Here is a 27,925-nt window from a genome sequence, read left to right on the forward strand (position 1 = left end):
CCAATTCCTTCAAAAAAATGGCAACAATCAAAATCCTAGATGGAGGCCTTGGAACCTCCCTAGGAGACCAATACAACATAAAATTCGACAGTGCAACAACCCCCCTCTGGGCCAGCCATCTACTAGTCAGCGACCCAGACACACTGGAAGCGTGCCAACGAGACTTTGGCAACGCAGGAGTAGACATCCTGCTAACAGCAACCTACCAAGTCTCGACCAAGGGATTTGCACTCACCAAAACACCCACGCATCCAGACGGCATCCCGGCCAGCGCAGTGGGGCCCTACCTAACGCGCTCGGTGGATATCGCCGAAGCAGCCAAGGTGCGGGATGCTGCGGCCGTTGCGCTGAGTCTGGGGCCGTATGGCGCTTGTATGATTCCCGGCCAGGAGTATAGTGGGGCCTATGACGCTGAGCATGACAGCGAGGAGGCGTTGTATGCTTGGCATTTGGAGAGATTGAGGATGTTTGTTGAGGCTGATGGGGGCAGCTTGGTGGAACGCTTGCAGTATGTTGCTTTTGAGACGCTGCCGCGGCTGGATGAGATTCGGGCTGTGAGGAGGGCGATTCGCGATTCGGGCCTTGCCGCGCCTTATTGGGTTGCTTGTGTTTTCCCTGGGGATGAGGGGGTTTTGCCGGATGGCAGTGATATTGATGCTGTTGTGCGGGCGGCTCTTGGCCCTGTGGAGGGCGGAAGTGTGCCTTGGGGCATTGGAATGAATTGTACTAAGATTCATAAGCTTCCTGGGCTTGTGGAGAAATTTGGGGTTGCTGTTGATGCGGCTGTCAAGGATGCGGTTGTTGATGCTGCTCCTTATTTGGTTTTGTATCCTGATGGGACCAATGGGGAGGTTTATAATACCACTACGCAGGTTTGGGAGAAGCCTGATGGAATGGGTGATAATGTGAGAGATTCTGTGAGTCCGGGATTGGGCCTATTCTTAGATGTTATGTGTGATTGGTTTGCTGACTTTAGTTCTAGGAGCCTTGGGAGAAACAACTGGCTAAGGTGGTCAATGATGCTTATGACCAGGGCCATTTCAAGGACTTCCTTGTCGGTGGATGCTGCAAAGCTTCTCACCAGGATATCAGAAAGCTCAAAGAGCAATTTAAAATCAAGTAATCGGTTTATTTGGCAGAAGATGAAATAAATAATTACAATGTATTGGAAACCAAATCTAGGTTGAAAAGTAAATCAATTGAAAAATCGCTCATGTGGAATCGCTCATGTTGAATGGCCTGCACTGCATGGCATGCAATATAATACATCGTTAAGTCATTTTAAAACAGCCAATCGACGAAATTTCTCCACGCACTGTTATGCGGGTTTTCGTGAGGCGTAATTTCCCCATCTTGAAGACGTCCCGACCACAGGTCGATATTGGCAGCACGCTCAAACTTGGTGCCGTGCCAGAGCTTCCAGCAAATGATGGGGACGATAAAGATGGGGATACCGATATACGAAGCAACGAAATCGGAAGTGTTCCAGTTGCCCTTCAAGAACACGGGGAAACCGGCCACCAAAGTAATAATGGTTGAACCAATGAATCCCACCCATGCGGCATAAGGTTGAAAAGGTGCCTTCCATGGGAGTGTGTCTCGAGGAACGTTCTGCTTCTTCATAGCGGCATAGAACCGAATGTAGCAGAAGCAGAGGGTAGCCCAGGCAATTAAACCTGCGACAGTACTCAGGTTCAGAAGCCAGGTGAAAGCCTGAGCGGCACCGCCGGTGCCAAGACTCAGGTATGCTAAAGGACCGAAAAGCCAAGCAGTGATGGTAGCCACATATGGCACACCGTGCTTGTCGACACGTCCGAAGAATTGAGGGAGTTGATGGTCGGTGGTCATGGCGACGATCATGCGCGATCCAACCCAGCAGTACGAGTTACCGGCGGACCAAGCGGCAATCAGAATGCACGCGTTGACGATGGAAGGGAGTGCCTTGATGCCGGCGTTGGAAATGGCAATGACGAAAGGCGAGCTGTTGGCGTTGTCGGAGCCGGAAGTCAAGCCAGAGCTTCTGGGATCCACAATCAGGCCGATGAGGAAAGCACCGAGAATGTAGAAGAAGGCAATACGGTAGGTGACTCGGCGGGCAGCCTTGGGAATCGCACGGTGAGGATCAACCGATTCGGATGCGGTGATGACCACAGTCTCGACACCAATGAAACTGAACGAGGCGTTGACGAACGAGGACAGGAAACCAAGGAAATGGCCTGAAGGGCCAGTGATCCCATTGTAGTTTGTCCACGGTCCAGGGTTGTTCCAGTAACGGAAGCCGATAGCATCGCCGTTAGGACCGCCACCAGCAGTAATGACGATCGAGACGATCACCAAGCCCAGGAAGCAGAGCACCTTCACGGCACCTCCAAAGACTTCAGATTCACCATAAAATCGCACACTCAGCAGGTTGATAGCCAGAATCAGCACCAAGCCAACCGTAATCACGACTGCAGGTGTTATATCCGACCAAAACGACACAATGACCGCCGCAGCAGAAACTTCCGAGGCGATAGCGATGGTGTAACAATATCCGTATGAAATAGCGAGCGAGAATCCGACCGCCGGGTCAACAAATCGAGTTGCCCAGTGAGGGAATGATCCCGCAGTCGGGAACAGCGTTGCGAGCTCGGCGATGCTCTGCATCACACACCACAACACACCTCCGACAATAATATAAGCGAGTAGCAAACCAGCGGGACCAGCTTTGGCGTATGCCGAACCTGTTCCGATGAACAGACCAGTACCGATTCCACTGCAGAATCCGATCATGGTGACCTGGTAGTTCCGCAGGCGACGCTGCAACGCGCCGCGACCGCCTACGTTGAGCTCGAATTCGGCCTTGGGATTCACATCATAATCATCAAAGCCTGCATCGGGCGCAGGCTGGACCTTGTCGTCCGTGAATCCTGACTTTTCCATGATGTGTGTCAAGTCCTATTCCCCGGGAAGCTTGAAGAGAAAATAGGACCAGACGGGGGAGGAACGTTTCCTTTTGTTCCGAGCTAATCGCGGAGCACGACATCCGGTCCGTCTTCGCAGTTGATTATTCTCCACAGAGTGTATCGCTAGATCCAGGCTCATTGGATTGTATGGCCGCTCGCTCCACTTTTGGGGCGACTGACTAACTTTTTCATGTTCGCCATAATCATGATTGAAGGCAAATCGGTGGCTTTCGGTTGTTTCATCTTACATGCCAGATAATGTCCATGTTATTACTAGTGGGTTGACAATGGTGGACGCTTGCGGTTGGAGTGTCGCATTGCAAGCGCACACAAGCAAATTTTGAGTTGAGGTTGCCTGAGGCACTCAACCTTATTTCCGATTGTGTAGCCGATTGGATCGGAGATCATGAGAGGTCCGACCCAGATTTTGTCTGTTACAGTTGATATGCAATTATTGGGTTTTCTTCTACGAGACAAGCAGGCGGGTGTCCAAGTCCTTGAATTTGTGTGGGATTTGACAAACGAAGTGGCCGTAGAAATAGGAGGCCCCACGTGATCAACTTGGAGAGGTCTTACTAACTTATACAAACAGTATGAGTAATGAATCCGACAAGGAACTGTAATGTTAGCTGTGAAGAAATATCGACTTTATATGGAGATGCATAAGTCTTATTCTCTATAGTGCGCTAGCCTCCGTCTTCAACCCCGCACGTAAACCGCACTAACTTTAAGCCATGCATTGGTCTTGGTGCTGCTTATTCGAACAGGACCGGTGGAACGAAAAGGCCGTGAGATGCTCACATCAAAATATTGCTCTGTATTCGTATTGACAAGACTCGGCCACGCCATTCACTCAACGTGGAACAAATCGGAAGGCTGTTATATGAGGGACCAAAAAAAGACCCCAGAGTTGAGGATGCATACCCTTTCTAGATACAAGTGTGTTTCGTAATGAGAAGGGAGAGAACTGATGAGAAATAGTCATTTTCTCTACAGCATCTACCTTCGAAGTTCTATTTTGAATTTCCGCCAGGGGTAGACCTTCGGGGGCGAGGACCCTCAGGGACCGTTAGCGATGACATAAGGAATGCCATGCCAAACGCGTGATATCGTTTGCGGAAATGGATCGTGTCTGAACCCTCCAGACCACATGGTTGATTCCACACTTCCGTATCCTAATGAATATCTGGATTGGAGATCATCGTGGAGAAGTAAAAGGGAAGGATGCTATAGTCGCACACCTATAAGATAATACAAGCTTGAGTACACAAATTTCGCTTTGAACCAAGCAAATAGACCCCCGAGGCGTTCAATAGTGCACGATCCAGACATTCTAGGTCATTTGCAACCCTGAACCCTGAGACAAGTCCCATCGCCAAGAAATTATGTTGGCACGATGTCCCAATACACGCGTTGCCAAGCTTAATTTCCACGCGTTGTGCGCCAGCATAACATGTTATGCACAGCTAACGTCCCGAGGCAAGACAATAGGGTAAACTAAAGGACGATCAGCGGGTGAAGCCATCATTGTCAAGTCGATAGCCAAATTAAATACTGTCAATAGCGCCGATCGGGTTCCGTGTGCGTGTTCCAAGTTTGAAGGTGGGAGAGTTTGAAAGTCAGGGCCCAAAAATCTTAATCCTTTCTCTAACCCTTTTAATTGCCAGGAATGCCCACATCCCTTCTCTCCAACTGCTTCTGAGCTGATTTGCCCGGGTGCACTGTTCAGGTTATGACTGAATCCACTTCCCAGCCTACGCCTTCGCGCGATGCCCGGCTGGACTCCCCGCTGACGGACGGAGAGGGGTCAGAGTCGGAGAAAGCAGCACCACCCAAGACAGGCAAAAAGCTGCCAGGATGGCTGGATCATTTCAATGCACGCGATCTCAAAGTACTGCTTCGGTGCTCGATTGCAGCATGGGTCGCGTCGCTATTGATCTTCATCACGCCGTCGCTAAGCAGCATTGGAACCGCGACCTTTTTCGCAACGTGAGAGCTATTCTATAGATCGTCGGAACTCGATTGTTAACACGTTTTATCTAGTTTGGTGCTGTTCATGGTACCTCCGACTGGCATTGTCTTTATCTTCCTCTTGGGAGCTCTCACTCTCATTCTGGGTATGGCTATGGGCTGGGCCTGGGGTGTGATCGCCATGAAGGCTGCCATTGCCGCAAGGCCAGCCGCTGAGACTCAAGCCCGGCTCCAGGCCCTTGGTCAATTGGCGTATAGCCAAGCCAATGCCACTGGACAAAGTCTCGCTGCTGTTGAGCAGGTGCTTGTCTATTCTGGATTCATGCTTGATGCTCGTGTTACCGCCGTTTACTATTGTTTGATCTGTCTGTTTATCTATTTATTGGTAAGGTCTTCATGCTGGGATACACCGATGAATATACTGACCCCTTTATACAGGCCCGTCTTCGGGCAAAGAACCCTAAATTCATCCTGTTGCAGATTTTTGGAACCATCATTGTTGATGTTACTTTGACTATTGGTCCATTGCTTCCATCTTTCCAAGGCACAATCCCCAAGGTCTTGGTTGAACCAGCTGCTATCGGAATTGGTCTGGGACTCGTCTCTCATTTCATCTTCTTCCCTCAATCAACCTCTCACACTGTGCTATACGGGATGGAAGGCTTGGTGCGACTGCTCAAAGGCCCACTGAATGCCACAGAAACCAGCCTGCTGAAGGGAGAAGATTTGATACCGAAAGATTTGCATAAAATCAAAACGAAATCAATTGCAGCTTACAAAGCTATTGAGCCGGCAATCGCCTTCTTGCCTTTGGATTTCTCTGTTGGCTGGTGGGGTGCTGACGATGTCAAAAGCTTGAAGCAACCGCTGCGCCAAGCGCTGATAGCTAATCTCTCTTTGCTAGAAGTCCATATTGCACGCCTTGGGGGAGAAGCGAAGCTGGAGAAATTGCGCCAATTGACTGTGAGCCAGGGATCGGACACCGAATCGGAAGCCAATGGCGACGAAAAGAAACGCCCACGCGAAATCGGGTTGCGCCAGCTGATGCAGAGTGTCAACTTGGTACAAGCACTGCGAAGTCCAGAACATGAATCCCTTCGGTCAGAAACCATCGAAGCATTGAAGGAGTCCAGTAAAGAGATATTGCCAGCTTGCCAGGAGGCCGCCGAGGTCATTGCCGAATGTATCCACAAAGTCAACACAACTCGTTGGTTTGGCCGAGCATCTAAGGAACACCTCGCCGAGTTGCACGATCGCAGTCAGGCAGCGCTGACGAACATTCAAGCTCTCCGCGCATCATTCGCAGATGAAACCACTGAGCGGCTGATTGAAACGCATTCCTCGATCTTCAACGAGAAAGGCGAGCTCACAGCCCTCGATGAGTCTTCAGTGAATAGAGTCAGAGGCATCGTCATTGGAATGATTTTCGAGGAACAGCTCCTTGGAGTCGCCGACAGCTGGGAGCAAGTCCTAGGGCAATTGACCGCTCTCCTAAGAGAACGCCAAAAGGTTCGCCTGTGGCTTCCCAGGGGTTTGCGGTACGCGGTCAACTGGGTTCTTCGAAAGGATGCCGTGGCGCCTGTCATTGTGGCTCAAAACCCGACTACCGACCCCGATGTTGCAGAGACACAATCCAAAGCAGCACAACAGCATCTTCGCATCAGTAGAGGCTACCGTGTGAACCGACCCAGTGGCCTTGGACGTGTCATTATTGGTACATACCACTGGTTCATCAGCACAGAAGGCATGTATGCTTTGCGTATGGTGGCCGTCACTATCGCACTCGCCATTCCTGCAGCACTACCTAGTTCCGCCGGCTTCTATTACCGCGAAAAGGGTCTCTGGGCTCTTATCATGGGCCAAACTACGTTAGTCATTTACATGGCCGACTTCACATTCTCCCTCATTTGTCGAGCTATTGGTACTATCATTGGAGGTGCCTTGGGCTTGGTTGCGTGGTATATTGGCTCGGGCCATGGTGAAGGAAACCCATACGGTCTTGCTGCCATCATGGCAGCCGTGATCATCCTTCTCATGTGGGGACGTATCTTCGCTCCCCCAGCCATGCTGCAGGCAATGATGATGGCTGGCGCAACTTGTATACTGGTCATCGGGTACAGCTACGACGACACGTAAGTGATGATCTTTAACGCGACAACTCCCTCAGCTAACAATGGCTTCCTATCCAGACACATCCCCTCTTACGGCAATCCCGGATTCGGATATAACGTCTTCTGGCGCCGACTGACTCTCGTCCTGATTGGATCCGCAGGCGCCTTGATCGTCCAACTATTCCCTCGTCCCCCGTCAGCCTCCCGCCACATCTGCAAATCCCTCTCAAACGTCATCCGTGAATTGTCGGACCACTACGCCCTCCTCTTGACCTGCTGGGGGCAGGGCCGAGACGAAGGCCTGGCAGCAGAGCAACTAGCCCTCGACCTCGCCAACAGCCTAACCTCACTGGAAGGACCAATCGCCCTCCTCCGATTCGAATTCTCCAGCTCCCCCTTCGACAGTGACCGTCTAGGCCAAGTAAAATCCCTCTGTCAGGACCTAAATCAAAACCTCGGCCGTCTCCTCTACCTTTCTGCTTCACTGCCGGAACACCTCCAGACCCGTCTAGCCCGCCAAGCGGGTCTCCTCGACCACCGCAATATCGGTGATGTCATGGCCGTCCTGGCTGTCATTGAGCAATCGCTTAAGACCGGTGATCCGTTGCCTGAAGTCTTGCCTACGCCACTGCTCAAGCGTTGCCATGATTTCTGGAATACGCGACATGTCGAGATCACGTTGAGTAAGGAGCTTATCCGGGATCAGAACTATCGCCGCTTCTGCGTGGCTGTCAGTGCTTATCTCAAGTTCCTTGCTGCTGTTGATGATCTTGTGCTTGTTATGAAGGGTACGCTTGGTGAGTCTCATATTGTCGATCGAGAACTTGTCCACAACTGGGAGGGAAATGTATAGTCTATCGTTGGATACGCATATTAAGTCATAATAGAAGACTTTTTTAACTGCATAACTATGTGCTACTACTTAGGTATGCAAGTGAGTGTTGATCTTGTCTTTGCTGTCAACGTATAAAGCCTGAGTTGTAGGGCGAATAACTATGTGTCATAGAAACCGTGTGGTATGAAAAATGGTAATTTGGTAATTTATCCCCCCATATCCCCACTGTATTCAGCGCTAATCCAATTAAACTCGCCAAATTCAGCGTCAATACCCGCCCCTGTTATCCAAATACATCGTAACGGCCATCATCTCCAACTTTTTCTCCAATTATTTTTTCTTTCGCCCCCTCACGCCCCGGAACTAGCGCGGACTTCAGCTCTTTAAGATCGCCTTGTTTCCCTTGAGCCGTTGAGCTTAACTCTAATACTTTTCATTTCTATACCTATAGCCGCTGAGCGGTCCTCCAACATGGCCCCTTCGCGTCTCGCCCGTCTACCTACGTGGATCAGCCACTGGCTAGGCTATCGTGCAGGCCCCGTGAAGCCACTCAATACATATCTCGTCGCCGCATGGTCTTTTATGACTGCATTCTGCGGTCTCTCCGTCATCCAGGCAATCTTCAACTACTCCGATTACTTCACAGAACGCAACGTGCCGGGGATAATTGCTTCATATGTAAGTAGACAGCCCAGACAAATAAAGATCTCCTGCTAACATGTATGAAAAACAAGGGTGCATCCGCAGTCCTAGTCTTCGGCGCAATCGAAAGCCCCTTGGCCCAACCACGCGCCCTAATCTTCGGCCACTTCTTCAGCGCTCTCACAGGTCTCTGCGTGACAAAGCTGTTCAGCCTGATGCCCGACCAAGAACGTTTCGAGTCCCTTCGCTGGCTGGCAGCTTCGCTTTCCACCGCTATTGCCATTGTTGTGATGCAGTTGACCGGCACTACACATCCACCTGCTGGTGCGACTGCCCTGCTGCCGGCTACTAATGATGAGATCTGGAATCTCTCTTGGTATTACTTGCCCATTGTTTTGTTGTCTTCGGCGCTGTTGTTAGCTTGTGCTCTGCTGCTGAATAACGTCCAGCGGAGGTATCCTGTCTTTTGGATTTCTCCTGCTCCGCCGGCTGCGCCGGTGCAGCCGGTCAAATCTGCTGCGCCTGCGGATGCTGATTCGTTGGATGGGGGGAAGTCAGAAAAGAGTGCTGTCTGACTGTAGATATATATCCTGGACCGAGAGTGTAGCTGTGCACTGCATTGTATACGCTGCCCTCGAAACATCTCGTCACTAAGAGCAACCCATGAACATACTGCTCTAAAATATACAGCTGTTAATAAAATATGTTAATGTTAATGCAAAGTTCTACCCTTATCCCTACACATGTTCCGCGTAATTCAACATTAATCCTTTAATGACTCAAAAGAAGCAAAGCCCCCACTTACTTGTACTCACCAGCCAGTGACTCCCAACGCATATCCACAGCGCAAAAAAATAAATGCCCTCGTCCAGGTTCGAACTGGAGACCTTCGGATGTCAATCTTGTTACCAAGAATGTCATAAGAAAGGATATATGAGACCGACGTCATAACCAACTAGACCACGAAGGCTGAATAAGCAAAGTGTCAAAACATTGTCTACAAGACTCCGCTGAAAGATTATATTGACAGGCAAGAACGTGTAAGTTATGGCGAAGTTATTCATTGCGCGTTAATGTCATACATGAGCCCACCCATACTGATGCAGAATCTGCATCTCATCGATGATACAAAGCTGCCCCAGCTCCTCATTCTTAGGACTGAGAGCCTCCCAACTATTCAACCGCCGTCGAACGACTTCTTCTTTAAACCAAGAGTTAAGACTCCACCGGCGTACTCGATTAACCCACAATCCCTGCAGAATCCTCTTAGTGGTCAGCCAGTTCGATATGGGATTTACGGCTGCGTATGCTTGACCAGTATAACCAACCCGAACTCTAGGGTTGAGGTAGACACCCTTTTCCTTCGATAGAGGGTTATCCGCATGAATGAGACAGCATTCAGAGCCTTCGAGATGATATTCCGCCAGTGAATCCGGGATTCCTCGGAACCGAAGTGGTGATTTGCCCAGGAATGGACTCGCAGGCATTGCCACTATACCCAAGTCAGTTTACCTGGATATCTCCTGAACGAATCAAGCCTTATACATACCAATGCCATTCCAGCAGCTAGCAACCGGAACCGGCGAAAGACTTCTCATTGCATGCCGCGACTTCGCAGCTCGGAAGTAAGGCCAAGTCGACATGACAGCCTCATGGCCCTTGATATCGCGAAGCGCAAAGGTATCATAATAATGGGGCGGCCTGGAGAAATCCAAGGAACAAGCCGCGCCATATTCACCACCATTGGTGCCGAGAAGCTCGAAGACATCCTCGGGCTGATAACTCCGAGCTCATAGTCAGCAACTATTTAAGCCCCCAGAGAGCCTTGGATACGAGTACCAAACTCACCGTGAAAACAACATCATTCAGAAACAGTATCTTGTCAAACGAAATCCCTTGCCGTGCAAGATCATACAATGGCAACAATCCCAGATTCCGCACCCGCGCCAGATAGGGAACCCGCCTTAGCTGCTTTGCACCGCCGGCAGTTGTCCTCACCCAGCCTTCTCCGCGCGCAGGTGCCGCCATCTCGTCTTGGTGCGTTACAGGCGAAAGGGTGATATTCCGCGGAACGCGCAGCCGATCGAGTTCCCAGTCTAGTTCTCTCAGTGCTCCTTTTGTATTATCGTAGCTGCCGCTTTCGTATATGCTGATGAAAATGTTTTCTGGGCCTAGTTGAGTGGATAGCTCTATGAGGGCGCGGGACCAGTGGCTGCGGAGGATTGCTTCGTTGTTCCAATTCACGCTTGCTATGTATATGCGTTCTTTTGGGTTGGTCTTGGGGCTGTGGGGGTTGGCATGTTTGGGGGTCGTGATTTGATGTTGGATTAGGTGGAGCTCTGTTAGATTCCATATTATGAAGAGTATTATGAAGACTCGGGTTAGGCGGTTTCGGAGAGCTCTTCTTGTAAGGGGGCGTCTATGAGTCGAGAGGAGCGTCATGGGGGTTTCGATGCTGCGGTTCTATGGCTGGTTGGGGTTGTCGGTATATTATTGTAGTTGGATTGCTCTGACATGGTGGATTGGAGATTTCCAGAAAAATACCAATTTGCTGCAGTGAACTCGGGCATTTTTGGGAAAGACAGGTGGTGAATCAAGGGGTTGTGGTATAACACGAGGGCGCATACTTCCAAGCTGCATGCTCGATCTGCGTTCCCGATGAAGAGAGATCAGTGAATATCAATAATGCCGAACTGAGTTTTTGAAAACCCCAGCATGGCCTAGAGTCCTCATGAAATAATTGCGACAATTCAGTGCTGAGAGATAGCTCTTCTTGGAGGAAAAGGGTCTCCGTATTAAGTTCAAGACAATAACAAATAGTAGTATACAAGGGATGGTATCCAGGAACTATTCACTCCTTAGAACAAGAAATGCAGAATCGCCGTCACCGCAATGGCAATGCCGGCCATCCTCCTAGAGCCGGCATGAGAGCGAATACCCATACCTGTCTGTGTAGGCGATGCGCTCGATTCTGTCGTACTCACTCCCTCCACCCACGGCTGCCCAGGCAGGGAATCGGAACTCTCATTAATCTCCGCCACGCTCAAAACCTCATTTTCCAATAACGCGCAGTCAATCCGCTCATCACTCTGGCTGATGGCGTTTGTCACCGAAATGGGCAATTGAAACACGGTGTAGTAGTCGGTTTCGTTCCAGCGGAAGGACTGATGCAGGGAGATATTGTATGCGCCGCGATCTGAGTTGTTTTCTGAATCGGAGCCAGTACCAACGAGACACTTCGGCCAGATCCAGTTCACGTGTTTGACGGTCGATGATGGCTCGAGGTCTAGTACAGGTCCGACATAGCTTGTGTTTGTGGATGGTGTTGTGCCATTTGATATGGTGAAGTTGTGCGAGAGTGACTCGGAGGTCAGAAACAGTCTAATGTCGTGAAACTGGGTCGCTGAGTCTGGGTCAGACGATGGTGGCCATGGCAGCTGGCCATTTCCTGACACGTCGATTGCGACTTGGAGGTTGTCTAGGATGCTGGTTAGTTACGGAGCCTTGAAGGTCATCGGCCTGACTTACCTCCACCGAGGGGTGTATTTGGCTGTGGTGCAGCAATAATTGCCAGACCTGGCGTATAGACTTCGCCGTTCACGATGGTGAAGTTGACCATGACGATTATTTTAGTCGACTTTGAATGTGATGTTCCTCTCGCTTTATTTAACTGGCGCCAAGGGCCTCATTTCCGAAGGATCCGCCGTTGTCCTTAGCGTGCGATTAATCAATATAGTCTCTTGATTCATTGGCTCAGACACAGGGCTCATTTCAGGGTCTTAGTTGGGTGGCTTGAAGCGATATTAAGGATCCAATTAGGCAGATAGGGGAAGATGGGGACTGAGGTTGCGTGAAACGCGATCGTACTCGCATCCAGCGTAGCAGCATGACATCGAGTCGATGCTAATAGAAGTCGTCGACGGGTGCATCCCACCATTCTGACACATCCAAGAAACATCCAAGCAACTGGGCTGAACTGGGGATTTCCCCCGCACTTCGGCTCCACCCCCTGGTCGAACTTGACCTTGTCAAAAGCCTCAACGAGTAACATGGAATGGTGTTGTGAGGTATGCTTTACGACGTTTAGTCGACCAGAGCACTTGAAGCGCCACTCAGCATCCCGTATGTCTCTCCCTCGAATGAATGCTCAAGTACTAACATGTTCTAGACGATACCGCCCGACCGCATGTCTGTCCATGTGGAAACTCTTTCAAACGCAGGTAAATACAAAGATACAGTCCATGGAGTCCAGTAAGCTCATTCTTGGTCCTAAGTGATGCATTGCGTCGCCATGAGCGGACATGCAGGTCTCGTGGCTCTGGCTCCGTCAAGGCCGAGAGCCACTCCGAGCATCAGGAATATGTGAACCCAGAGGAAATACCCCAGCCCAAAAGAGTGTGTCTCGCAGCAGATTTAGTACCAATAGCGGATATTACTCAGGTTTCTCACTCTGCTCTGGCTCCGTTCGACATCGCAGCAGCCTCGAATACCCTATCTGGAGAACGAGAATGCAACATATCACCTTACCCACATGTACAGAACGACAAAAGTGTCTCACACCATACCAGTGACGATTCATCCTTCTCAGACCCTTTTCTTGATCCGGCACATCTATTGCAAAACATGCCGTCACCTCTCGATTTTTCGGCTCTGGATCTTCTCTTCTCCTCCCAGATAACGTCAGATATTATCCTAGCCGAGAGACTAGAGCATCTCGCATACTTCACTAGCTCAACGGGCATGTCCACATTCACGGACCGTGAATCATTTCGATGGAGACAGAATCTAGTTGCCAATGCTTATGAGGATAAGGTCACACCAGTTGGGCGACAAACCCACCCAGGACCACAGGACTTGGCTCCAATACCAGTGTGTGACCCTCTGGTCCCCAAGTCCCTGGAGATACTGCAAAATCTACGAAATGTTACTTGCAACAAGAGGAACCATGACATTATCACCTTTGACTGGTCCTCGGAAACACACGATCAATGCCAAATATTTTTCTCAACCCCAAACATCCGCCGTTTCCTAGAGTATTTTTGGTCCCTTTGGTACCCGAACTGCCCTATTATCCACAAGCCGCTGTTCAACCCTCGCACAGCGATTCCTGCATTGATATCCGTGATGGTAGTCATTGGAGCATGTCTATCTCCCTACGAAGAAGACGCCAAAGCAGCTAGAAAATGGCTTGATAGCATCGAGGAATTCATATTCTCGGATGAGTGCTTCCGGGATAATCCGCCACCTAGCGGCAATGATCTGAAATGGAAAAAGAAACGATTGCAGATCATCCAGGCTGGATATCTGGTCTGCTCACTTCAAAAGAGGGAGGGTCCCAAGGACGCACAGGCCAGAATTAGACGGTATCGCCATGCATCAATGGTCACCGTGAGTTGAAACTTGTCTATTATGCTGATGCCCTGACTAATGTGAGTTTGAAATAGCTAGCAAGACAGATCGGAATTGGAAGTGCCTTCCATAGAAATCTGAAGACCCATGACGGATCGCAAATGTGGTGGCAACAATTTGTGGAAGAAGAAGAAATGAAACGGTATGATCAATCAAATACTCTACTGTCGGTCAAGTAATGCGATGCTAATCATACCAGAACAATCACATTCGTTTTTCTTATCGATGCAGCACAGGTTATATTCCACAATTCACCACCTCGAATAATGGTCTCCGAATTGAAGATGGATGTCTCGTGCCCGGAAGCATGTTTCCAAGCTGAATCTGCAGGCGAATGCCTAGCACTGTTCGAGGAATGGACCAAGACCCGCTTCTGGCGAAGAAAGGTTTCAATTGTATCAGCCGTACGACAAATTTGTCAGGCTGAGATTGATGACGACTTAGTTCAAGAGTTCTCTGCTATTGGGACTTTGAATCTATTCACAATGGTTCAGGCAATTCATTCTCTCATGTTCCATCTACAAAATTCTCTCATTTTCAAGACAACCTTCGCCCCAGTACAGACCGGTCTTGATAACTGGAGACGAATTTGGGATAAGAGGATACCAGAAGACAACGATATCCCTGTGACAGCCGAGAATGCATGGAAACTCATTGGATTCCTCCGCCATGCATCGGAATTCTGGCACTTGGCACGCATCAAAACCGCCAAGATTGTTTCGATGGCGGATGACGACCAGACTGAAGATGAAGATACATATGAGACATCAAGATACGACCATACGGATATGGGAGAGGTCAATGGATTGATCATGGAATATCGAAGAATGAACTTGGGGATGATTTGATGATGACTATTTAGTATCAAATGGCACATACGGATGCTCTCTCATAACACTTGTTGTAAACTCAATTCACAGTACCTGACCGCGGACCCTTCGCTGCACTTTCACTTCAAAATCAACAGGCTTAACAAACCAGAAGTTCTCCGTCCGCCACGTCTTCCTAAGTGGCGTAAAATCAAAGTCCTGTACAAGTTTCGGGATAAGCTTCGACATCTCCAGAATAGATATATGCTTCCCAAGACATGTCCTCGAACCAAGACCAAACTAAAACAGACAGAGTCAGTCAATCAAGCTCACAGCCCCCAAATCTCCAAAAGACTTACCGGCATATACATCTGATTCATAACCCTCAACCTCTCAGGGTCATCCTCAGCCTCAATCCACCTCTCAGGCCTAAAAGTCCCTGCCTCGTCAAAAATACTTTCATCATAGTGCGCAACCCAAGTATTAACCCCAACGACACTCCCGCCCGGAAAGAAACGACCTCCGATCTCTGCCCCTCCATCAGGAACAGTCCTCCACATGGGAAGACCGGTAGCAGCATGCATCCGCAGCGCCTCTTTCATAACAGCCTGGAAATAGGGCATCTCCTGACTTTGCTTAAAGGTCATCGGCGAACTGCACAATCCCCGAGCAGTAAATTCATCGATCTCCTCCCGCAGCGTTTGAAGTACGTCTGGATAGCGCATTAAATGCCACATTATCGTCGACAAACTTATGGCTGTTGTGTCACTCCCAGCTGTCACGTTTGATTGACCCATTATGAAGAGGTGGTAGTCGGTCACTTTTTCTGGGTCCTTTTGGCGGGCTTGCATGAGTTTATCGACAAAGTCCTGGGGTTGTTCGGGTTGGGGCTCGTTTTTCTGAAGATCTGAGGCTTGGGCTTGGGCTTTTTGGTCGTGCGCACTGATCTTGTCTTGCACGAATTTGCTAATGTATGCTCGACCGCCGGCGCCGGACCATTTGAGTTTGCTGAGGGGACTGAAGAGGCGTGGATGCCATTCTGGGAAGACGCCCACGAGGGTGCTGTACATGATTACTTTTTGGAGGGCGGCGATTGTGCCGTCGATGTCATGGCCTCGGTCTAGGAAGCCTGTGTTGGCGTTAGTATGTTGTGTCCATAGTGATGTAGATGGCGCATTACTTACCGAAGCGTTCTCCGAAGGTGATGTTGCCGATCACATCGAAGGCGTAGCATTGAAACCAATGGCCGAGGTTCAGTGTCTCGCCGTTATCAGCGAACTCGTTCAAGCGAGCCATGAACAGCTCTGCGCAGTGATCCACGAATGGTTCGTAGTTGACCAGTGAGCTCATGGAGTACAGACCAGTGAAACGTTTTCTAGTGTCGGCTACAGTTACATAGAACATGGATTTCAGCATCACGTCTCAGAAACACCTAAAGAAATAGACAAGCATACCGTGTCTCTTAATATCCCGATCTGCAAAAACAGTCCACTGAGCCGGGTGTTTCCATCCATCGTACCACGCCGACTTCGCAAACTTCGAGCCAGTACCGTAGACAGTCTTGATGGAAGCCGGGTCACTAATACTATAGTGGTTCGGCCCCACCCTCACTATTGGACCGTATCGCTTATGCAGCTTGATATTGTCATGCTCGAATTGACCATGACGGAGGCGGTTGAAGTACCATAGGTTGCTGAACCGCGCCCAGAATGGTCCTGGTACATTCTTAAGAGGGGATGTGAGGGACTTGGTGACGCGAAGGAGGATTTGAAATGCTAGTAGCAAGAGGGGAAGGAGGAGGAGTTGGGTGTGCATAGTAACGGTTTAATCTTCGGGTGTTTGTTCATGGAGCAGAGAGGAAAGGTGAATAGACTCTGGACGTCTTCGGCCTCTTTTATGGGGATCTCACCAACTGTGTGACCCCAGGTCGATCCTGATCCTGATCCACCCCCACCCCCACCGCCACATCCCCATACTTCTGAGCTTCACTTTGGGCGAATCGATTGGCTGTGAGAGGTGTATAGCATGTGTACCATTTACAGTATACCTCGGGAATTCCGGATTTACGGGGGTTCAGTCTACGACACGTCATCTCTCCCACACCAGATTAAGGCATATCAAAGACTCAAAGTGGATTTCATCATGTACAGGAAATCAGAGCATATAAGAAGGCTGGGAAAGTATCCATTCCTTTCGTCAAGACCAGAGGGACATTATCTCCCAAAAAAAAAAAAACATTAGACAAGAAAAAGGCAAGAAGATAACAACCAGTGTATCCCTCACCCACGAAACCCCATATTATGTTGATAAAATAGACCCCAGAAAGAAGATGGAAACCCCATCTTACTTCCGGTCTCCCCAGAGTCCAACAATACCAATGGAAAGCGCAATACCAGACAACCAAGCACGCGCCCGGTGCAGACGGCGTTCGCGCTCCATCTCCCGCTGAACAGTTTCACCATTCAGGTCACTTTCAACCTCAACAACAACAAGATCCTCGTCCTTCTTGGGGGCCAAGTCGCGGACCAATGAGAAATGCGAGACGTCGCGGATGACAGCGGAGACCCAGTTCTTGAAGCCCAGGTGGCGGTTGAACCAGAAGTCAACGCCGTGAGCGGCAACAGCGGAGAATGTGCATAGCCAGATCATGTATGGGTGTCGGCGACGTGGTGATGAGAGGCACCATGCGAAGCAGAAGCAGCTGTTCGCGAGGAAGGAGAGGCGGAGCGCGTAGCGGCGGCTTAGGCGCTTGACTTCATTGAGGGAGGCGGCCGCACTTGTTGCTGTTGGGAGGAGCTGGAGGGCTGGAATTGTGATTGAGGACGTGGAGTAGGAGAGGCCCTGTGGTTGTTAGCGAGATGGTGTATGGTTGGAGAGTTGGCGTACGGTAAGCAAACCGAGGGAGACGGTGCCGACAAATTTGGTGACGCTGATAGGGCACGCCATGATGAGATTGCAAGCAGACTTATCACCAAGGATGAAAAAAGGAGTCTGTGGCGGGAATACGGAGAGTCAAGTAGAGAAAGAAGTTATTTTTCGGTGACGTCGCGGTCAGCTTACGCGCCAGCCAATCAGCGTTGCGATGTTCTTCATCCCGCTGAGGGGACTTCGGAGTGTTTTGTATAACTGGTTCAAGTATGTTGGAGAGGCTGAGTGAGACTGATTGTGTATTCGCGATTAGTTTGAATAGTGGAAAAAAAGACGTTGGAATTGGGGAGTAGTACAGCAGTCTGTTCAGGCCTTGAGCTATCTACTTTCAAGGTATTCAATGATATTCAATGATTCTATCCATATACCTGTTATGACCCACTAGGAGAGCTTAGTAGGTTGCACACCGAACCCAGAGATTACTATGACTGCCCAACGGCAGTCATGCTCTCCCACCATATCAAGTAGCGCACTCCGTTAGGCAACACGTGACCGTGGCCACCTATGTACCGTTCGGCGTACGTAGTCTCTATTAAACTGTGCTAGTTCTGACAATTGCTATTAATCTTGTTTCTATTCATCTTATTCTATTCATCTTATTCTATTCATCTTGTTTCTGTTAATCTTATTTCTATTCATTTGAACCTTATTTCTATTCATCTTGTTTCTGTTAATCTTATTCTGTTAATAATTATACATATATTGATAAAACGACCCTCGGGGATTGAGAATCCATGTGATTTTAAGGCTGGTTCGGGGGTAGAAGAGGGAATGTTATGTACGACATGGGGATAGATGTACTCCGTAAGTTAACCTAGAAGGTATAAGGCGGTGACAGCGGCGGTGAAACAGGCGGTGGATTAGGCGGTAAATCTTCACTATGGGCAAAATTTGTTTGGAGCCTGAGGCCTTAACAGACTGCCGTAGAACAGGCTATCTGCTATCGGTTGATCTACAGTCCGGAGTAACTTACTGACATGCAAGAGTGGCATATTCCCGATCTGTCCTGAAACACCAAGCGAATCAATCCTGCACAAGTTGACAAGCCCATCGACATAGCCTTGGAGAAATCTCCAGATCCGCCGCATAACCCCCGGATTTGGTGTATCACTAATCCCTGGCCTAACTGGGCACAAGCCGAGGTCCGACTGTGGGGAAAAAAGGCCCTTGGATCAACAACCTCCTTTATATTCACTGCCTCCCCCTCCACATTCTCTGATCGGTCATCCAACACTCACGATGCCGCTGCCTAAAGAAGAATATCTGAGCAACTCCTGGAAGGATGGGATCTTTGGTGGGTAGACCAGACCCTGGTCCGAAATCCACGCTAACAGACGCAGCAAACAAAGTGGTGTTCTGCACCGGGGGTGCCGGCACCATCTGCAGCGCCCAAGTCCGGGCTCTAGTCCATCTCGGCGCCAACGCCTGCATCATCGGTCGCAATGTTGAGAAGACTGAGCGTGTCGCGAAGGATATTGCGACTGCCCGGCCTGGTGCCAAGGTTATTGGCATTGGTTCTGTGGACGTACGCAAGCTCGACACCTTACAACAAGCAGTCGAGCGCTGTGTAAAGGAACTTGGAGGCATTGATTTTGTCATGTACGCCAACTCAAAAGCTGAAATGCTGTTTCGATTTGCATGCTAATAACACCGGACAGCGCTGGAGCGGCGGGCAACTTCCTCGCCTCCATCGAGCAACTATCAGCCAACGCTTTCAAGTCTGTCATGGATATTGATATCTTGGGATCTTATAACACTCTCAAGGCCACCCTGCCACACTTGAAGGAGTCCGGAAACAAGCATAGAATGGACTCCAAGTCTCGTGAGTGAATCGTTGCACTACTGAATTTGAATTTCTTGAATCTTGCACTAACAACCCTCCAGTCAAGCCTTCGCCGATTGGCACCGGCGGAAGAATTATTTTCGTCAGTGCTACGATTCACTACCGGGGAATGCCCTTCCAGACCCACGTGTCGGTCGCCAAGGCCGGCATCGACGCCTTGTCCCACAGCATCGCCATCGAGTATGGTCCTCGTGGCATGACCTCTAATATTATTGCACCCGGGCCTATTGCTCAAACCGAGGTAACTAACGACATAGCCCTCAGTCCCAAGCCCTTCAACTAATCGTTCTCCTAGGGCCTGGAACGTCTCCTCCCTTCAGATGCCATGGAAGCTTACACCAAGGCCCAACCACTCGGTCGCTTTGGCCACGTTCGCGACATCGCTGACGCTACCGTGTATCTGTTCTCCGACACAGGCAGCTACGTTACTGGACAAACACTTGTTGGTGGGTTAAGACAATACAATATAACATGCTTGGGAACTAGTGCTAATACATCTACAGTCGATGGCGCAAACTGGCGCATGTCAGCGGGCGGTGCCTCTGGTGGTAAGTTGTCGTACCCAGACTTCTTGCTTTCTGGTGATGAGGTACCCAATGTTACTGGTAAGAAGGGTTCCAAGCTTTAAATGTGTGCAAGGGAATATTATAGGATCACAGAATGAGGCCTTTTGGGCTTGCTCGTTGAATCTAAAATGGCCTGCAAATACTATAGGAGTATTCTGATGTAATTTTCCCTGTATTCATGAAGCATACTTTGACAGCGGCACGGAAATTTATTCTTGCTGTGAGTGAGGTATGAAAGCATAGTCTGATCCATTTGACACCGAGCTCTCCCTGCTCCTAGTCACAAGCGTAGGCTACATAAATATAATTCAGTGATCCAAGACCTGCTAGCATGTCTATGGATTCCGACCTGTCACCGGTTATATCAGCAATAATCCAATAAGCCAATGCAACAATATCTCCAACTGGGCAGTATCTCGATCTACTGTGACTATGTTTGGCAAGTAATCTTGCGAAGTGTAATAATCCACTCACAGCTCTTGTCCCAAAACCCGTTTATTATGCAAATGACTGACTACATGCCATAGCAGTGATCCGAGCTCGAACTGTACTTATACATAGGGGAGATACTGCAATATACTCGCTCAACCTGACCAACGCTCTGCTTTCTTTTGAGTCGAAGTCTCGCCCCGGCTGGAATAGTGCCTCCAACATGTCTGACTTGAACATCTTGGTCTTACTGGATTGCTACGGAGCCCAGAAGCTTCCCTTGAGACAAACTAAAACTCCAGCACTGCCTCCTGGCGCAGATTCGCATTCAAATCAGCGGCGCTAACAGCAATTAAAATTGGAACACAGGTCGCTCTCACATCAATGACACATTTTGCTTACCTTGCTTGATTGCAGGACACGCCATTTACCAAGACATCCAGCCGATCAATCCTTCCCTACCTACCAGACCGTCGATTGAGATAGTCCCATGCCAGGACATCCATGACTTACAAAAAGAGGCAGAACAATGCGAGAGCAGGAAGCTGGAATACAGAGGACAGCCAGGACCATGATTTGTCTTTTCTGGGACTTATACGAAAGATCTGCCTGAGAATGGCACTCAATGCTATCTAATGGTGGCACCTTGTCCAAGAGAGAGGATCTGGATATCCACCTTACCCCCTGGCTCTGTTTGATTAGCATAAGCGACGGTACTGCTGAAAAGATGCTGCAAAAGCCGCTTTCGTCTGAACGTGCCTCAAACCGTGCAAATCAATGCCCAAAGCTCCCATTGATTTCGTTCAAAGACACTATACAGAACACAGGATGTACTCAGGACTGGCGTTAGGAGTCCATGTCCAACCTGGGATGACCCAGGCCTAGACACAGGACTGTGTTCTCCACTCTAGCTCTTCCCGATACAAGGTAGCGCAATTAGATCAATGGAATCTTCCTGGGAAAAAAATACGATGAATCTGAAGATATTTTATTGGCTACGCTTCCGCTCAACTCCCTGTAGACATGTCGATCGCAAGTTCATGATCTCGACGTCCTGGCCTTCACATTTGACAGGGAAACGAATTCAGACGGATCCTTTCGTACAACAAACAGTTACCCATAGATATTGTGTAAATCTATGAATGACCCAAAGGAAGCGCTGGTCCGATCCTTAGGCACTGCATCGTGGCCTTTCACCACAGCTTCTCGAAGGGCTCGGCCCATGCGAGACCAGAGCACTGCCGCAAAGGCCTGGGAATGAGCTGACACAGCTTGATGCAGTAGAAAAGCCGTAAAATGATGAAGTACTCGCTCTTCAAACTGCCTCGACGTCTTTGTTCGCTACACAAAGCGTTGAGACCCCGCTTGATGCTGCTTCTTTGTCTTCTTTGTTCTTCGAGGCTGACGGTAGTCTGCCGCAGCAGATAAAGATAGTGGGCCCGTTTGGAATAATGAACAGAGTTTGAGGGTGCTTTAAAACACACCTGCAAGGGAGATTTGTCTCGATTCCAGCTAGTGTGCCATGTCGGGTATGATCCTCCCAAGTCTCAAGGTGCGATCGCGGTTCGAGGCATGCCAGTCCGAGGCATCATGCCTGTAGATGAATGGATGAAAATCACTAGAATAATACTTTTGATTAGCAATGAAATGATCGGTATAGGGGCGTAGCAGCTTAGTGTTCTCTCGGTCGGCTGTGGCTGCGGTCGGGAAATTGACTTCGAAGGGCCCAGGCTGAGTAACCTCGATAGCCATCCATCCAGCTCTCTTCATCCAGGTGTGTTTTTTGAGACGAAATGACATTCTGGGTTGTAGACATTAGACAGACCATGACGTAGAGCCGTGGCTCAAGACCGGAGAATTTACGCGGCTTGGCATGTGGGATGGGATGCCAAGACGGGTACTACGGATCTACCCGCCCCCCCCCACACGAGTCTATTTAAACGTTAATTTTAGCTACAGGTCTTCAGTTCAATTAGAGAAATTTTTGATTGTCTCGAATGAGACCATGGTAAAAAAAATATGAAGGCCTGAACTTCAATGAGGATATGGACCAATATGACTTCAGGACTACATGGCTGCATGGCCGAACAAGAAATGAATAGAGGCATCTTGAGTGTTTATCTTGTATTACTACTGTTTGTTCAGTCTATATAAAGTAGGAGCGACCCGGCTCAATAGAACTGCCATGGTGAAAAGAATGACTCAATTACTGTTGTTTCATGCCTTTGTTCACATGTGATCAATGGGGATTGTTTAATTAGACAATACAAAGGGTAAACGAACAAAGACATCGAGGGTGCAAGTTTGATTGGACAATATGGAGGGTAAATGAGCAAATAAATCGAGTGAGAAAGTTTAATTGGACAATATAAAAGGTTAATGAGCAAACAAATTGAGAGGAAGGTTTAATTAAAAGCAAACGCTGCTATGCGCATGACCTGCGCCGTTGCCTGGTTTCCCAGAAGGGTCGAGGGTTGACTATTTATTCGCTCTCTTCTCCTTTTCCTTTCTTCCTTTCTCCCACAACGTTTGTTTACCTTCTTCTCCTGCCACCCACAACTTGTTTACCTTCTTCTCCCATCACCCACAACATTTGTATTCCTTCTTCTCCCACCATCCAAGAAACATTTGTTGTTCCACAAGTGACTGTATCAACCTCATCTTGCTTCATCAATAGTAATGGACAGGCGTATCTCTCGCAGCACGGCCGGTGATGATGGTATGTCCATCGATCCGGCCCCGCTTGACCCTGCACCTTTTGATCCGATGACTGCTCCTGCCTCTTCCCCCTACCCATCTTTCCACCCTCCCTCCTCCGAATCCTTCAACTACACTCCTCCGCAAGGGAGTGGGGTGTTCCAGAACCTACTGGCCACCGAGGCTTCTCAACCTCAGCCTCGTCGTCGAAAGGTAAGTTTTCAACACGCACTCATGCAGGCTGCTGTGTCTCAGGCACAAGTAGCAATCAAGAGCACGGACGCTAACTTTTACCATCCCAAGACGCCACGGTCTGCTGAAGAAACTCATGAAGATGAGTTTGAAGAGACCAAGTATCGCAGGCGGCGCTCCATCAGACGGAGCACCGACAAAAAGCGTTTCACCGCGGTAGATGCCGCTGAGATAATGAGGCGCCAAGAACTTCATGAAACGCTCATGGTCGAACAGGACCTAGCCAAGAAAAGGGTAAGACTCCAACAAGCACTCATACAGGATGCTGTGTCTCAGGCACAAGAAGCAATCAAGAAAGCAGATGCTAATTCTTATCAGTTCAAGAGACGACACGATACCCAAGAAGATCAGCTGAATGAGTCTGAAGCGGTCATTGACCGCCAGAAGCGCACCATCATCCAAAGCACCGATAGATCGAAGCGTCGCAGCACTGCAGATAACAAAAGGTCGCAAGAGCTTGAAGCCCGCGAAGAGCATATCTCCCTGGCGGAGATGCGACTAGCCGAGGCAAATGCAGAGAACGCTCGAATCACTGTCCTCGCTCAAAAAGACAAATCTTCATACAGCAAGCAGCTGAAAGACATGGAAGCACGGATCATGTTTCTAGAAGGAGAAATTGAAGATCCCGGTGCAGATTTGCGATTTGCCAAGTCACAGGCCAAGGCCGAGAAGGCTGACTGGCGCCTTCTCTATGAGGCGATGAAGAGCACCGAGGGCCGCCGGTCTGAATGCTTTGTTCGCATGGATGAAGCTGCTCGGCATCTTGACGAGATGATCTCCGTTATTTCAGACAAGTTGAAAGGTATTGACCGAATCATGGTCAACCGTTACCCGCCAGATCCGCCTGATCCACCCCCTCCTGATGATTGTCCCGGTCTCGTGTCCAGGGCTCCCAAGTCCAGGGCTCGCAAGTTCACTGATCGCCTGTCTCCCGCTGACGAGTCCACTACTCGCAATCCCCCTCCCCCAAAACACCGCAAGAGTGTGCCTGTATCGCATACCTTCGGAATCCAGAATCTGAATCTTGACTGCAACTACCCCGTTCCGACAACAGAAGACACTACCGGCAACACATCGTTTGCAGCAGATGATGAATTACAGACCTTCGGTCTGCAGGGTTTGACTCTTGATTGCGACAACGACAATCCCCGTTCTACAGCAAAGGACACTACCACCAACTCTCCCCCTGCAGATCGTCGCAGGCGTCGCCGCTTATTCTCGTTGCCTGAATACCGCAGACGTGGCTATCGCACACGATCACCTGAGCCACTCAAGCATGGTCGTCGCTCACGATCCCCTGCACAAAGCAAGCGTGGTTGTCGCTCACCCATCTTGGGTGTTGAGAAGTCAAGACTTCCTGGCGACAACCCTCGTCATGCAGCAGATAATGTATTGCAAACTTTCGGTCTGCAGAGTCTAAGTCTGGGAGGTAGCGACCCCCAGCCAGCAGCGAAGAAGAACAACAACCCCCCTTCTACCAACCCCCCTTCTACATCAGAGGATGTATTGCAAACTTTCGGTCTGCAGAGTCTAAGTCTGGGAGGTAACGACCCCCAGCCAGCAGAGAAGAAGAATGGAGACAACCCCTCTTCTACATCCGAGGATGTATCGCAGACTTTCGGTTTTCAGCGTCTACGCCTGGGAGGCAACGACCCCCAACCAGCAGCGAAAAACAACAACCCCAACCCCCCTTCTACATCCGAGGATGTATCGCAGACTTTCGGTTTGCAAGGACTCAGCCTGGGAGGCAACGACCCCCAGCCAGCAGCAAAGACTGCTGATGCCAAGTCCCATTCTGCAGCTCGTCGTCGCAAGCGCGGCGGTTTATCCTCATTGCCTGAAGAACGAAAGCGTCGCTATAGCTCACGATCCCCTGAGCTACGTAAGCGTCAGCGCATAGGCTACGAGTTGTTTGGTGAGCGATCAAGACGACTTTCTGACGACTACCCACCGTCTACATCAGAAGATTTGTCGGGGACTTTCGGTCCTGGGCGTCTCATTCTTGATGGCAGCATCCCCCGTCCTACAGCAGAGATTACTACCAACAACCCCCCATCTGCAGCAGGAAATGCCACCATCGAGACGCAATCAGCAGGACAGTCTGCTTTGAATAGCAGCACTTTATCTGAGACTCAGCCCCCAGTCAAGCAGGAGGATGCCAACATCGAGCCCCCCTGTGCAGGACAGTCTGCTGTGAACAGCAACATTCCATCTGAGACTCAGCCTCCAATCAAGCAGGAGGCAATCAAACAAGAGGAGGCCACCATTGAGCCCTCCCATGCAGGACAGTTTGCTTTGAATAGCAACGCTGCATCTGCGACAGATCGCACAATTAAGCAGGAGGATGCTATCATCGAGCCCTCCCATGCAGGACAGTTTGCTTTGAATAGCAACGTTCCATCTGCGACAGATCGCCCAATCAAGCAGGAGGATGCCATCATCGAGCCCTTTCCCGCGAGACGGTCTGCTTCGAATAACAACACTCAATCCGCGGCTCAGCCCACGGTCAGGGAGGAGGATGCCACAATTGAGCCCCCTTCCGCAGGACGGTCTGCTTTGAACAACAACACTCCATCCGCGGCTCAGCCCACGGTCAGGGAGGAAGCAGCAGACAGACTAGCCAAAAACATTCAGCCATCCCCAACACCTTCTTCGTCCTCAGATTTCGGAGTTGGCAGTCGTGCATATGAATTAGAAATCGCAAGCAATAATATGCGCAGAGAGGACTGGTTTGAAAAACGTGGTATCCCCTATGATGAGGACCGCGACCTGAACTTGCATCTGAAAGAAGTCAACATGCCTGACGCCTCAGAAAGTGGCGAGCAATTCAACGCGGAGACAACCAGTGCCCCAGTTGATTTGGCCGCTGGCTCAGCCCTAGCGACTCTTCCTCAAGAATTACTTGCAAGTATCGATGAAGCACTCAGAGATGAGGAACAGCGACAACAACGCCCCTCCACAATTCCTGAGTCTGGTAACGCACCACCAACCTTTCACCAACCGAGCGAAACTCCCATTATTGATACCCCGATGCCCGATGCCTCCGACCTCTTCCCCTCTGCTCCTCGTCTTGCATGGGACAGAGTCCTAGACTCTGCTGGCACTGCGCCCTGCGCCCCAGAGAGAAAACGGAGTCGGCCAGTGTATGGGTTTTGGGAAGCCGACAATCGTTCCGCGAAGTCATGGGATGGGAACCTCTACGTCAAGCGGCTCAAGCTTAGCCTACCCGTCAGTCGCCCTCGTTACCTCAATGCGAGAAAGCGCTGGGTCAAGGCCGTTAAGCCCCGCGGACGTGCCCCAATCCCGGCAACGCCAGCGTGGGTTATGCCTGCAGTTGTGAGCTCGTCAGCCATTCGTGGCCCAGTTCCAGCTCAGGTTGACCCCACAATGGTTGAGCCAACTGATCCAATTGTGGTGTCAGCTCCCGTCATTGAGCAGCCCACAGTTGCGTCAGTTTTGACTGAGCAAGCGACGGCGGAGGAAGCTGAGAGTGTGCAGCCTCGCGGCCCACCCCCTCGAATCCAACGTCCGGCTCGATACACCGACACCGTGTACCGGTCTAGCTCGGTGCTTGGCCAAGGCGCCCGTGACCTTTTCCCACGACATCAGTCGTCCCAGCAAATGGGGATTGCTAGGGACTTCTTGCCGAGTCGTTGGGATCAGCGTCAGCCAGGTCGTCTTGGTCAGGCTCAGTCAGTCAATTCAAGTGTTTCCGGACGCTTCGGATTGCAGGATGCCCGTGTTAGCTCCCAGAGGGCCAACGGATCGCAGGTTGAGCAACCACGTGCGGAGAAAGTGAGCGGTCGTCAGGTGGCGGAATCTGGGCTTCCAACCCCAGTTTCTGCCCCAGCCGTTCCTGATCCAATCGTGGTCGAGCTCGACCTTCCGAAGGTCACTTTCATGGGGACTATCAGCAATTCGATGTCGCAGCTATACCTGTTCCTGTCGACCGTCTTTGGCTTCATGGCCATCCTCGGCGGGTTCTTGGTGGCGGGCATCGACATCCTGATGGCTGTGATTATCCCTGCGATCATCAGATTGGCGTTGTCCATTCTCAATGTCGTGCAGGCCATTTGGCAGGAGACTCATACCGCGGATTGGGGCCCGGTGTCTTCCTTGTCGTCGAGATTTGTTCGGCGTCACTGCCCCAGCCGTCTGCCTCTTATTCTGGCCCTCCTGGTCGTCATTGGGTACCTTGTGTACTCATTCCAGTTGCAGGGCAATGAGGGGCAGTACATCAGTCATCTGGACCACCTACGCTACGGTCGTTTTCGCGAATGGCCGTGGCTGGAAAAGATCGACTTCTGGGTGACGAGGTGGCTCGCCAATGATCGTGAGTTACTGGGATAATCTGGTGAAAGGTTGGGGGGAGCGAGAGAGTGGCAATTGAGGTTTCCTCATTGCCTGAATACTACCAAAACGCCGCCGGCAACGTCCCCGGATCATGGGATTGTCATACCCCGTCCCGGGTCACCGCGCCAAAACCAC

General features: G+C 50.1%; 11 protein-coding genes across 11 annotated transcripts; 6 read left to right on the forward strand and 5 right to left on the reverse strand.

Annotated features, from left to right (window-relative positions):
* Nucleotides 1-17: 17 nt before the first annotated feature.
* Nucleotides 18-1,123, forward strand: N7511_000466 (homocysteine S-methyltransferase family protein; the record flags this gene model as incomplete). Its single annotated transcript, XM_057122891.1, has 2 exons — nt 18-917; nt 983-1,123. The coding sequence occupies 2 exons, from the start codon at nt 18-20 to the stop codon at nt 1,121-1,123; spliced, it is 1,041 nt and encodes a 346-aa protein (XP_056988624.1).
* Nucleotides 1,124-1,281: 158 nt separating this feature from the next.
* N7511_000467 (putative amino acid permease) lies at nt 1,282-2,922 on the reverse strand (the record flags this gene model as incomplete). The annotated part of the gene is made up of 1 exon (XM_057122892.1): nt 1,282-2,922. The coding sequence occupies one exon, from the start codon at nt 2,920-2,922 to the stop codon at nt 1,282-1,284; it is 1,641 nt and encodes a 546-aa protein (XP_056988625.1).
* A 1,755-nt stretch (nt 2,923-4,677) lies between these two features.
* On the forward strand, nt 4,678-7,880 carry N7511_000468 (uncharacterized protein; the record flags this gene model as incomplete). Its single annotated transcript, XM_057122893.1, has 4 exons — nt 4,678-4,934; nt 4,989-5,301; nt 5,355-7,048; nt 7,106-7,880. 4 exons carry the CDS (start codon nt 4,678-4,680, stop codon nt 7,878-7,880), a joined length of 3,039 nt encoding a protein of 1,012 aa, XP_056988626.1.
* A 453-nt stretch (nt 7,881-8,333) lies between these two features.
* On the forward strand, nt 8,334-9,079 carry N7511_000469 (HPP family protein; the record flags this gene model as incomplete). The annotated part of the gene is made up of 2 exons (XM_057122894.1): nt 8,334-8,540; nt 8,597-9,079. The coding sequence occupies 2 exons, from the start codon at nt 8,334-8,336 to the stop codon at nt 9,077-9,079; spliced, it is 690 nt and encodes a 229-aa protein (XP_056988627.1).
* Nucleotides 9,080-9,580: 501 nt separating this feature from the next.
* On the reverse strand, nt 9,581-11,074 carry N7511_000470 (glycosyltransferase family 69 protein; the record flags this gene model as incomplete). The annotated part of the gene is made up of 4 exons (XM_057122895.1): nt 9,581-9,996; nt 10,054-10,279; nt 10,353-10,788; nt 11,049-11,074. The coding sequence occupies 4 exons, from the start codon at nt 11,072-11,074 to the stop codon at nt 9,581-9,583; spliced, it is 1,104 nt and encodes a 367-aa protein (XP_056988628.1).
* A 288-nt stretch (nt 11,075-11,362) lies between these two features.
* N7511_000471 (uncharacterized protein) lies at nt 11,363-12,123 on the reverse strand (the record flags this gene model as incomplete). Its single annotated transcript, XM_057122896.1, has 2 exons — nt 11,363-11,982; nt 12,033-12,123. The coding sequence occupies 2 exons, from the start codon at nt 12,121-12,123 to the stop codon at nt 11,363-11,365; spliced, it is 711 nt and encodes a 236-aa protein (XP_056988629.1).
* Nucleotides 12,124-12,553: 430 nt separating this feature from the next.
* N7511_000472 (transcription factor domain-containing protein) lies at nt 12,554-14,761 on the forward strand (the record flags this gene model as incomplete). Its single annotated transcript, XM_057122897.1, has 5 exons — nt 12,554-12,626; nt 12,673-12,724; nt 12,779-13,892; nt 13,949-14,055; nt 14,113-14,761. 5 exons carry the CDS (start codon nt 12,554-12,556, stop codon nt 14,759-14,761), a joined length of 1,995 nt encoding a protein of 664 aa, XP_056988630.1.
* Nucleotides 14,762-14,827: 66 nt separating this feature from the next.
* Nucleotides 14,828-16,537, reverse strand: N7511_000473 (cytochrome P450; the record flags this gene model as incomplete). The annotated part of the gene is made up of 4 exons (XM_057122898.1): nt 14,828-15,022; nt 15,082-15,851; nt 15,907-16,107; nt 16,177-16,537. 4 exons carry the CDS (start codon nt 16,535-16,537, stop codon nt 14,828-14,830), a joined length of 1,527 nt encoding a protein of 508 aa, XP_056988631.1.
* Nucleotides 16,538-17,065: 528 nt separating this feature from the next.
* N7511_000474 (uncharacterized protein) lies at nt 17,066-17,668 on the reverse strand (the record flags this gene model as incomplete). The annotated part of the gene is made up of 2 exons (XM_057122899.1): nt 17,066-17,563; nt 17,609-17,668. The coding sequence occupies 2 exons, from the start codon at nt 17,666-17,668 to the stop codon at nt 17,066-17,068; spliced, it is 558 nt and encodes a 185-aa protein (XP_056988632.1).
* Nucleotides 17,669-18,889: 1,221 nt separating this feature from the next.
* On the forward strand, nt 18,890-20,121 carry N7511_000475 (SDR family oxidoreductase; the record flags this gene model as incomplete). Its single annotated transcript, XM_057122900.1, has 6 exons — nt 18,890-18,944; nt 18,991-19,249; nt 19,309-19,472; nt 19,535-19,734; nt 19,789-19,939; nt 19,997-20,121. 6 exons carry the CDS (start codon nt 18,890-18,892, stop codon nt 20,119-20,121), a joined length of 954 nt encoding a protein of 317 aa, XP_056988633.1.
* Nucleotides 20,122-23,167: 3,046 nt separating this feature from the next.
* On the forward strand, nt 23,168-27,787 carry N7511_000476 (uncharacterized protein; the record flags this gene model as incomplete). The annotated part of the gene is made up of 1 exon (XM_057122901.1): nt 23,168-27,787. One exon carries the CDS (start codon nt 23,168-23,170, stop codon nt 27,785-27,787), a length of 4,620 nt encoding a protein of 1,539 aa, XP_056988634.1.
* Nucleotides 27,788-27,925: the final 138 nt, after the last annotated feature.

This window comes from Penicillium nucicola (genome assembly GCF_028828085.1).
Source record: "Penicillium nucicola strain IBT 29836 chromosome Unknown utg000001l, whole genome shotgun sequence".
NCBI lineage: Eukaryota > Fungi > Ascomycota > Eurotiomycetes > Eurotiales > Aspergillaceae > Penicillium > Penicillium nucicola.